This window comes from Lactuca saligna, chromosome 2 (genome assembly GCF_052625555.1).
Source record: "Lactuca saligna cultivar CGN05327 chromosome 2, ASM5262555v1, whole genome shotgun sequence".
NCBI lineage: Eukaryota > Viridiplantae > Streptophyta > Magnoliopsida > Asterales > Asteraceae > Lactuca > Lactuca saligna.
Window position 1 is genome coordinate 89301304 of NC_136418.1, and position 12108 is coordinate 89313411.

At 32.2% G+C, this 12108-nt stretch overlaps 1 protein-coding gene across 1 annotated transcript; it reads right to left on the reverse strand.

The window, feature by feature from the left end:
- Positions 1-2557: 2557 nt before the first annotated feature.
- LOC145031145 (7-deoxyloganetic acid glucosyltransferase-like) lies at positions 2558-4201 on the reverse strand. Its single transcript, XM_078979652.1, has 2 exons — positions 3638-4201; positions 2558-3542 (listed from the first exon to the last, which is right to left on the reverse strand). The coding sequence occupies exons 1-2, from the start codon at positions 4131-4133 to the stop codon at positions 2611-2613; spliced, it is 1428 nt and encodes a 475-aa protein (XP_078835778.1). The 5' UTR covers positions 4134-4201; the 3' UTR covers positions 2558-2610.
- Positions 4202-12108: the final 7907 nt, after the last annotated feature.

The following is a 12108-nucleotide window of genomic DNA, read 5'->3' on the forward strand; positions in this document are numbered from 1 at the left end:
AACCTTATATTATAAGGTAATCCATAGCCTAATTGCAATTATCTTATAATTACAATTCTAGTCCCATAAGTTTAATTAATCTCTTTTAACCACAAACTTAATTCTTATTAATTCTTGACTAATATTAATTAAACAATATGATTTCTCCTTTAATATATTATTCTCATAATATATTAATAGATCATATCTAATCCTTTCTCTCCATAATTCATCCTATCAAGTTGCTTTGGTGAAGGCAACCCAAAAGGACCATGCACCATCGGGTCAAGTACATACCAAAATAGTTATGGACTTAGACACTAATCCAACATTCCCATCTTTCGAAGACCTAGATACATATAAGTGCCAGGAATAAGTGGTAAAATTTGAATTTACTGCTTTTCCCTTGCCTTTATTTACTTTATTTGCCCTACCTAACACATTGTACTCAATTGGACCACTTGTCCCACCAACCACATGTGGCCCACTAACATTGGTATCAGGCACAACTCCTTTGCAATATACCCTTAGTCTTGTTACATCATTCTTTTTAAAAGCAAGATTCCTCCTTGTTTCAAGTGCATCCACTTTATTCTTAAGATCTTTCTTTCACTTCCACATCTGTCCCACATAAAAACTAGATTTATGCACCTCACCATGTGAACATACTTTCTCCTTACTAAATCGTTTTAATAGAACCCTCCTGTTTTTTTTAGTATCAGTCTTCTCCTAATGACTCCCATTCATCACAATCAATTACCTCAAGGTCTTCTGGTTCATTTGTTTCTTGTTCGTCTTTTACCTCATTATTAAACCCAAACTCTGCATACTCCACACCTCCATCAATATTCATTCTAAAGTCACTCATGTCAACATCAGTTCATCAACTTCATTGTCTATGTCTACTATAACAACACTATCAGAATCACTATCATCATCAGTGTATTCATCTTCACCCTCTTCTGAATTTAACTCGTCTGATTGACCATCAAATAAACCCTTATTATCTTGATCAAAGTCTTGATATTCATTATCACGGTGGATTGTTGTACGGCCTGCTGTGTTGTTTTCATTATCATGTAACACTTCAAATGGATCAAAGTCTTCATTCAACATTTTAGATACATCCTTTGGTACATACACTATTGCTGCATCAAGCTCATGTTCTTGTACTTCCTTGTCTTGATTATCCCTTGTTTCACTTGATGGTGCTTCTTTGTCTTGATTATTTCCTGTTTTAGTCTCCATATATAACCTCTTAGAACATGACCTAGTAGCCTCACTTGGCTTCAGATTTCTTGTTCTCCTCATTTCTGGAGAAAGTGATTTTGATTCACCTCCATAAACCACAAGTGGTAATGATGAACTACAAGTTTCATGTTGGGGATCATCAACTATTTTTTGTTTTCTTTGTTTTGGTTCAATTGCCACTTAATCTTCTTCATTTAGCTGCTCAATAACAACGTCGTTACTCTTATTTGGTGACATGAAGTATGTAACCAAGCTGGTTGTGTCACGCTCAGTATACACCTGGATCACCTTGTTAGCTCCAATATATTTAGCTAGGTTACACACATCTTGATCATTACCTAGAGCTCTAAAGCCAAAAATCAAGTCTTCATTGAGAATCCTGAAGTGATAATATATTACTGGGGAACCACGTATCCTAGTTCTAGCATCATAGCGTTGAGTTCATGCACTGAAAACTCATATATATCAACTAAATCAATATATGTAAGTTTCCCCTTCACATGTCTTACATTTTGAAAATGTGTGAACTTTCTACCATGGTGAAGTTCAGTCGTGAACAAATGGGGATGATCAACTATCACAAACAGCAAAAAATACAAAATGCAGTTAGCGTATTGTGTGAAATTTCAAAAAATATAAGTTTAAAAAGCTATAATAACATCCACCATACAAATCCAGTGCATCAAACCCCATCGTTGTATGAAGTATAGTCCACAGTGAATGCATCATTTTTTCCTTCAATCTACAAGACTGCAGTTCAGCTCAAGAAATGATTTGGAGTGGATATTTTTGTTTTAAGGTTAGAACGTTAATGAGAATTGAACGGGAAAAAAGGTGGAATGTCTGATGTTTTTGGGCATCGTTATATGTGCGGTAATAGATGAGCATTCCCCCCATAAATGAAAAGACGAAAATAGCCTCATGTGCATGGCAACGGGGGGAAGAAAACGGAATGCCTGTAATGGCAGTTAAAGGCAGGGATCAAATCCACCGTTAAAACTTCAAATAACAACGTTTTTTGCTAGCAATTTTTTTGGATCCTACCCATAAAAATTGGCAAACTACAGGGACCATTTTTATAATGTTGTTCTTACATTATTTTTTAAGTTTGATTAACTTAAACACATGCTATTTGTTGTCGACAAAAACCAAGTCATCAAAGGTCACATAAGGATGAGTTACAAACCTGCAATTTTGACTAAATTGCAAAAGTAAAAAAACGTTTTATTGTTACAAAAAAAAATCATTACTAGCTTTTTCAAGGAAAAGCATTTTCCCTAATTTAAATGTTCCATTTTATTTAATTTCCCTCCTATAAAAAGTTCAATACTCAAAAACCATTTCCCTTATCCACAAGTCAACAATCATTGCAACATAGCTTTACTTGCAAACAAAATCATTTGACTTAAGATCTTCAACAAGCCTATTCAAATCCATCCACGAAGAGCCATTTTCCGACACACTTTTCGCACCAGCCTCCGCCACCACTTTTGTCGATCGGAAAAATTCACTCCGTCGCACATCTAAAACATCTTTCACCGCCTTCTCGACCACAAATCTGTCACAAGTATCTTTTATATCAATACCAATCTTCCACACTTCGCTCACAAACCGACTATTAACATTTTGGTCCACTTTAAGTGGCCAACAGATCATCGGAACCCCCTCCACCATACTCTCCACCGTCGAGTTCCATCCACTATGTGTCAGAAAACCACCGATTGCAGAATGCGCTAACACCTCCTCTTGCGGAACCCATGTTGTAATGAACCCTCTCCGGTTAGTTTCACCGACAAGATTCCCCGGAACTTTACTCTCATCATAGTCTCCGGTGACCGAACCAGGCCGTTTCACGAACAGGAAAGGGTATCCACTGTTCACTAATCCATGCCATATTTCAACGAATTGGTCTACTGTCATCGTTGCCATGCTTCCGATGCTAACATAAACGACAGATTTTGGTAGTTGGGTGTCTAGCCATGAGAGACAATCTCGATTTTCTGTCCATAGACTGTTTGAAACATTGTGTTGCGTTGATTTTGGGAGACGGGATTTGAGCAGAGTGTGTAATGGGCCTATGCAGTATATGTTTGGGCAAAGACTGCGGATTTGATCGAGTATGGATGCGTCGAGAGCTTCGAATGTGTTGAGTATGACTCCATGAGCTCGAGGAACTTGTCGAGCTTCGTTCATTATGATTTGCATAACGGGATTGGTAAGGTTATCGTAACGATAGAAACCTGGAAGATCCCGGCGCCGGAGGAAAGCTTCTGTTCCGGGGACGTTCTTTATCAACACATCCAAATCGATACCTGAATCAAAAAAAAGTTTTCATTTTTCATTTCTCATTTTTCAACATTTGAAGTCATATATCGCCGGTGAAAGGAAAAGAAGGAGCTGAGCTCACCGTTGAAAGGGACCTCGCCGGCTCCGATGAGCTTAGGAAGACACAAATACGTCCAGAGAGCGCAAGGACTCACGGTTTCGAAATAAATCAAAGGAATCTGTATCTCTTCCGCGACATCAAGTGCAAATGAAAATAATCCGTCGGGTATTACAACAGTCACCGGAGAATCGGATTTGCAACTGAAGCATCCGGAAACCATCATGTCTCTGAAAGCTGGTTCGGTCACAGTTTTCATTCCTTCAAACACCTCGTTGTAGCGTGCGGTGGAACGAGGATGATCGTCGGGGAGTCCGTCGGAGATGGTCTGGAAATGGAAATTTGGGTAGCGGCTGAATCGAGACAAGACATTGGTGTGACGGAGGAGGTTTCGTTGGATGTGGTCGGTGTTGAGGACAGTGACGGAGATGCCGGAGATACAGAGGAGCTCTGCTAATTTGAGGACACAATTGACAGGACCTTGCATTGGCAAAGGGAAAATCAGGACATGGGTAGACATAATTAACTGAACTCCGAGAGAATCTTCCGAGAATACGTACTTTGGTGACAAAACAGCAGTACTTCAGATTTCTCAATGGCTGATGATCAAGATGATATGCTACTTTATTAAAAAGCAAATTACAAAAGTTGTCCATGTGGTATTAGGAAAATTATAGATATGGTCCTTAAACTATTTTTCATCATACATATATTCTAAAAATGAGTATCTTGTATGATTTTTATCTTTGGATAGTCTAATTTACTTAGAGTTTAACCATTAAGTCCATATAATGATAATTACATCCTTATTCGTATCTCCTCCAACTTACACCCAATGAACTCAAACACATGAACTTAACATTTTGGAGATTAAAATAGCATAGCAATAGCTTTAATCCTGTAAAAGGATGTTTCTTTCTCCAAAATTGATGATGGCTCAACTAGGAGGATGAAAAGAATAGAAAGGAAAGCAAAAGAAACGAAGAGCGAATCACAACTAATCTGGGTGAATAAAAAATGTATGTGGTTACAGAGGAAAATTTATGGTTATAACTTTTAAGGATGTTTTATACGAGAGAGAAGAAGAAATGGATCTTTAATTGTTATTTGTATACAAAAATGATTGTGTTATCGGGTCGTTGGAAACATGTTCATCAGCAGGGCCGGTCCTGAAAAATGAAATATTCTTAAAGGCTCAGGACGAACAAGAAAAAAATGGCCCTTATCTTTATTATAATTTTGTATTTTTAAATAAAAATATATAATCAAAAAAATTAGGCCCTGTGCAGCTGCCCACTTTGCCCTCCCTCTAAGCCCCATGTTCATCAATTATTAAATTGGGCCATTTGAGTTAAGTGTTCTATGATACTTTAATACAAAATTTATAAATTTATTGGTAGAAGTAAAGGCTTGTGAGTAGGTTTTGAAAATTATAATTTCTATAATGTATTATATTAAACTAGTAAAAAGCATGCAAGATTATCACCATAGGAATTGGTTGTGTAATAAAAGATAGTTAAGGACCATTTATGTAATTATTCTTTATTATTTAAATATCAAATTAAAATAAATAATAGTGTCTTTGTCATCTTTATATAGTGTTTGAATATTTATATTATATAAAATAACACAAATTAAATATATTTTTTCCACCGTATGCGACATGCAAGATATAGTGTTTGAATATTTATATCGTGTCAAATAGTATTTGTCCGTGGTTACATAAACTTTGAGAACATTGGACTTAAGAACCGATACCGGACCTATAATACCAATTTCATCCGACCCAATTCACAAAATGTGGTAACAGATAGAATTTTAGAGGCTTCTTAACCATCCAAGCTTCTCACTGGTGTAGTAGGGTGACATGGCTGTGTACCCATGTTTGAAAAACAACTAACTAAAAAAATCCATTTGACCCATTTAACGAGTGAATTAAATTATTTACCACTTTATAAATAAGGTTAATTTTAACTTTTAATCTTGTATTAAAATAATGTTTTTTTTATTCATTTATTTTTACAACAAAATGAATACCAACAACCCCACCCTAAATTATAGTAAAATGAAATATTTTGCTAATAGTTCAAGCAAGCAGACCAACTAGAAATGTATTTCCTTTTGATTCGTCGATACCACTCCAATTCATTCCTTTCCAATTTAAAATTTAAAATGTTCATTTGTGTTATCCATTGTTTATACTAAACATTACCCCTAACATTTTCAACAACTTCTTTCCTTTTTCTTTCCCTATCATGTTCGACAAATCCAACCCCATCTCTTGTCAAAAAGCCAACCCCCATACAAGATATAAACCTAAACCTCGACAAGTTAGATAACGACTTCATATTGGAAATTCAACCCCTATCACCCAAAGACATTTCAGAACCAATTCCCTCTGGTCGACAAAGTAAAAGGAAGACAATCTCTTAAGCGGTGACTCTGAGGGAAAAATTCATGTTGACCAAAGTGTGAGTCGATAAATCCGAGGATACATAGCACGAAAATTCACAATCGGCTGCTCACTTTTTGTTGTACATTACCGAACAATTTCATGAAGAAATGGATCGTGGTAACTAATGTACAAAACACCAATGGAATACAAAGTTTCAATATTTGAGAAATAATATTACAAAGATGAATGGGTTGTACAACAACCTAAAAAGTTAAAGGAAAAGTAGACAAAGTGATGAAGGCATTCTTAAGAAGACGTATGAATTATTACATGAGGACAACAATGGAAGGTTATTCAAATCTAATGATCCTTGGAAACTTTTAGCAATTAGTCCAAAATTGAGAAGTATGCAAAAGAAAAAGGGTGAAGCTATTACATGAAAAAGAACAAAAATGTCATCGATCATTTATACGACTTCATTTGATTCTCGTGTCACGTTAGACTTAAACAACAATGACGAGATCAAATCGAAAGAAATTTCCAGGCTGATGGGTAGGAAGAAAGCAAAAAGGAATGAATATTCTTAACATGCATCAAGATTCAGCCACATAGAGGACATTCAGAAAATGGAAATAAACATCGAAAAAAATATAAATTGACTTTTTGCGAAAGTTTGGGAAACGAAAAAGAAAATTTGGCCAAAAAAAGGTGTGTGAGGAAAAGCAAAAGGCACATAACGGAAAACAACACCTCATGGATATGAGATTTTTCATGCAAAGCATCAACCATCTTTCAGGAGATGAACTCCAAATGTTTGGTTTTCTATACATCTAAACACATAATCATGGGCAAAGGAAACAAAATAATAAGGATCTAAGTTTCATGTTATTACTACTACCCTAATAAAACATAAAGAAAGAAGAATTACACACTTGTTAGGTAGCCATTAATCTCCATGCTTGAAATTGTCATCCTCAATGTTTCTTGGATAAGATGACCCATACCAAAATCCCTCTAACGGTATCACAACCATCTTATATATATATATATATATATATATATATATATATATATATATATATATATATATATATATATTAAAAGAGAAACCTTATGACATCATCTTCAACAATCAAGACCATTCATTGTATTTTCTTGATTAATTTCAACCCTTTGATCATTTTGGTGATGTCATCCTAAAATTAATTAAAATTAAATTAATATTGACTAAATTCGAAGGTTTGACTAATTGATTTAATGTTAATATTATTTATAAAGGGAATGTATTCAACTCATTTAAACCTCATCATAATTTTTGAAAGTAATTTTGTTCCTTCCTAATTAAAATCACGTTCATAACTATCACCTTTCATATATATTCTTTCAACCCATATCTATTATATGAAACGTATCTACAAGATTATAGGATATCGTTGCCCAATTTAAAAAAATCAAAGAATTTGAAATTTAATATCCTTTCCATAATCATTGTTGAATGTTTTCTTCAGATCCTTTGCAGCATCACATTCGAACATCGTAACCCTTTGCAATATCATGTTCATAATCCAGTTTACTTCTTTAATATGATGTTCTTAATTTTTGTTAATTGTATTTGATTATTTTGATTCTCATTAGTGTTGTATTTGACTGTGATCTTTGAATGCATGAATAATCTTGATTATAAATGTTAATATTAGTTTTCAATATTTTATTTTGTCTTTTTAACCATGCATTTCATGTTGCACTCTACATGTTTGATAAAATGCCCATGAGAAAAGCAAAGTAACTTTTCATTAACTGTATGTATGTATGTGGCTTACGGAATTAAATTTTTCTGAGATTGTTTGGATTGCACGGTAGTTGATGATTAAAAACTACCATGTACCCTCTAGTGTTTTTAATTATCAATATTACACTGCTATTAATTTAACATATTTTCCCATAATTCTTGATTTTTTACAGATTTAGTTAATAGTAATGTACTTTGACTTTAATCTATAATGTTTTGAATTGCAATTTCTAAATTTCTTTTGAGTTGTTGTAACTGTGTTCAGCGGATACAAAGTGCATTGTAATTTCTATTTATTTTTTAACATATTTAGTTACTAGCAATGTGCGTATGTGTTTTTTTTTATTTAAAAAGCCAAAGCTTTTATTTCCACATTTTCCCTAATTTGTCTATGTCCTTGGAAGGTCATATCTCGGTTATGCTAAACCCTTTTTGGTCGATATCAGTGAACAAAGTTTTGTATTTAAGACAATCTTGAAATCTTTATATATATTAAAAGAGAAACCTTATGACATCATCTTCAACAATCAAGACCATTCATTGTGTTTTCTTGATTAATTTCAACCCTTGGATCATTTTGATGATGTCATCCTAAAATTAAATTTAATTAAATTAATATTGACTAAATTTGAAAGATTGACTAATTGGTTTAATGTTAACTAGAAAGGTTACCCCGCTGTGCGGGGGCCAGAAGCTTTCAATGTTGTTTCCGAATTGATAAATATGACAAACATAGAAAGTGCAAAGATGAAAAGTTCGGGCTTTGCCCCGGAACAAAAATGTAAAAGTTTTGACTGCAAGGACCAGAAGTGTGAAAATGGCTAAAGAATTAAAGGGGTAAGAATTAGCAACTTTTTAGATTAACTATCACCTTTCGTATATATGCATTTAAACCTCATCATAATTTTTTAAAGTAAATTTTGTTCCTTCCTAATTAAAATCACGTTCATAACTATCACCTTTCGTATATATTCTTTCAATCCATATCTATTATATGAAACGTATCTACAAGATTACGGGATATCGTTGTTCAATTTTAAAAAAAAATCAAAGAATTCGAAATTTGATATCCTTTCCATAATCATTGTTGAATGTTATGTATAAATCATGTGCTATTGTTCGTATATTATGCTTTCTTCAGACCCTTTGCAACATCACATTCGAACAACATCACTCTTTGCAGCATCACATTCGTCATCCAAGTTCCTTCTTTAATATGATGTTCTTAATTTTTATTAATTGTATTTGATTTTTTGATTCTCATTAGTGTTATATTTGACTGTGATCTTTGAATTCATGAATAATGTTGATTATAAATGTTATTATTATTATTTCAATCTTATATTTTATACTTTTAACCTTGCATTTGATGTTGCACTCTACATGTTTGATAAAATGCTTATGAGAAAAGCGTAGTGACTTTTGATTAACTGTATGTATGTATGTGTGTCTTACGTAATTAAATTTTTCTAACATTGTTTAAATTGCACGGTAGTTGATGATTAAAAACTACCATTTACCCTTCAGTGTTTTTAGTTATTAATATTACGCTGCTATTAATTTGACATATTTGCCCATAATTCTTGGTTTTTAATAGATTTATTTAATAGCAATGTACTTTGACTTTAATCTATAATGTTTTGAATTGCAATTTATAAATTTCTTTTAAGTTGTTATAACCGTGTTCAGTGGATACAAAGTGAATTGTAATTTCTATTTAATTTTAACATATTTAGTTACTAGTAATGTGCGTATGTGTTTTTTTATTTGAAAAGCCAAAGCTTTTATTTCAACATTTTTTCCTAATCTGTCCATGTCCTTGAAAGGTCATATCTCGGTCATGGGAAACCCTTTTTGGTCGAAATCAGTGAAGAAAGATTTGTATTTAAGATAGTTAATCTTGAAATCTTTATATATATTAAAAGAGAAACCTTATGACATCATCTTAATCAATCAAGACCACTCATTGTGTTTTCTTGATTAATTTCAACCCTTGGATCATTTTGATGATGTCATCCTAAAATTAAATTAATATTGACTAATTTGAAAGTTCAACTAATTGATTAAATGTTAATATCATTTATAAAAGGAATATATTCAACACATTTAAACCTCAACATAATTTTTGGAAGTGAATTTCGTTACTTTCTAATTAAAATCACGTTCATAATTATCACCTCTCGTATATATTCTTTCAATCCATATCTATTATATGAAACGTATCTACAAGATTACGGGATATCGTTGCTAAATTTAAAAAAATCAAAGAATTCGAAATTTGATATCCTTTCCATAATCATTGTTAAAAGTTATGTATAAATCATGTGCTACTATTCATATATTATGTTTTCTTTAGACCCTTTGCAGCATCACATTCGAACAGCCTCATCCTTTGCAACATCACGTTCATCGTCCAACTTTCTTCTTTAATATGATGTTCTTAATTTTATTAATTGTATTTGATTTTTTTTATTCTCTTTAGTGTTACATTTGACTGTGATCTTTGAAAGCATAAATTATCTTGATTATTAATGTTAGTATTAGTTTTATCATGTAATCTTTATATATATTAAAAGAGAAACCTTATGACATCATCTTCAACAATCAAGACCATTGATTGTGTTTTCTTGATTAATTTCAACCCTTGGATCATTTTTATGATGTCATCCTAAAATTAAATTTAATTAAATTAATATTGACTATATTTGAAAGTTTGACTAATTGGTTTAATGTTAACTAGAAAGGTTACCCCCGCTATGCGGGGGCCAGAAGCTTTCAATGTTGTTTCCGAATTGATAAATATGACAGACATAGAAAGTGCAAGGATGAAAAGTCCGGGCTTTGCCCCAGACAAAAAATGTAAAAGTTTTGACTGCAAGAACCAGAAGTGTGAAAATGGCTAAAGAATTAAAGAGGTAGGAATTAACAACTTTTTAGAAAATAGATCAAAGTTGTCAAACCGTTAAAGTTTCGTGGCCAAACTTTAAATATTAAAAGTTCTAAAAAAAGGTGTAAAAATATTGATTGCAATGACCAAAAGTGTCAAAATGGGTAAAGAATAATGAGCAAAGTTGCCAAAAAAGAAATCCAAATTTAGTATTCCTAACTTCCAACTATAATACATGGACCAATTCTGTCAAAAAAATGGGAAGTTGAAAGGAACACAAACAAAAGGAGATGAATAAATTAGTTAAAGAAGTACAGGGACCAGATATGTAAATCAAGGAACCAGGACAAATCCACAACTTTAATATATATATATATATATATATATATATATATATATATATATATATATATATATATATATATATATATATATATATCAAATGTATTCAACTCATTTAAAACTCATCATAATTTTTGAAAGTAAATTTTGTTCCTTCCTAATTAAAATCACGTTCATAACTATCACATTTCGTATATATTCTTTCAACTAGGTGTGAGACCCGTGTATTACATGAGTTTTATTAAAAAATTAATATAAATTGTTAAGAATTACATGTTTTTTAGTAATTACTTTACATACATACAAAAATGTATAATGAATAAAGTAACTTTAAAATTCCAAACAAATAAAATAAAATGGTACATATTTGTAAAATGATGATGACAATAATAATGTAAACATTAAACATGAATTAATTAAAACTTGCTACATATATAAAAACAAAATGATGAATAAGTAAGTTAATGTATAATAATAAAAACAACTATTAAAATATTGACACTTTTTTTTTATGAATTACAATTTTCCAAAGACTTCCTTGAGTACAACATTAGATGTTGTTTTGGTAAGTTTCTCATCTTTATCTAAATTAATATCTTTAATCCAGCTTTACTTTTAACTCTCGACAATGCAACATACAACTGCCTATGAGTGAATACTAGTTGTTTCAAAAACAACCCAACCCTCGATAGTGATTGTCCTTGACTTTTATTTATTGTCATTGCAAAACATACAGCTAGTGGAAATTATCGTCTTTGAAATATGAAAGTAATTCTTTTACCCGAAGGCGTCAAATACATTCTTGGAATAAACATACGGTTACCGATATTACTTCCAGATATTATTTTAGCTTCTATAACACGTTTACCCAATGAAATAACCCGTAACCTTGTGCCATTTCACAATCCACATTTTTGATCCATATTCCTTAGTAACATAACCGGAACACCGACTTTTATCACCAACTTATGAATTGGCATACCTGAAGGTCTAAGACCATTTAGAACATCAGGAGAGTATAAAGTTTCATCAACTTCATCATGAACAAAATCTGCATGAGAAAGACTATCAAAACTTAAATA

Bases quoted from the DNA above. Each gene is read 5' to 3' on its own strand.
- LOC145031145 (XM_078979652.1), bottom strand. From the start codon at position 4,133: ATGTCTACCCATGTCCTGATTTTCCCTTTGCCAATGCAAGGTCCTGTC. The intron at 3,543-3,637 runs GTGAGCTCAGCT...TTTTTGATTCAG, and splicing joins CGGCGAGGTCCCTTTCAACG to GTATCGATTTGGATGTGTTG.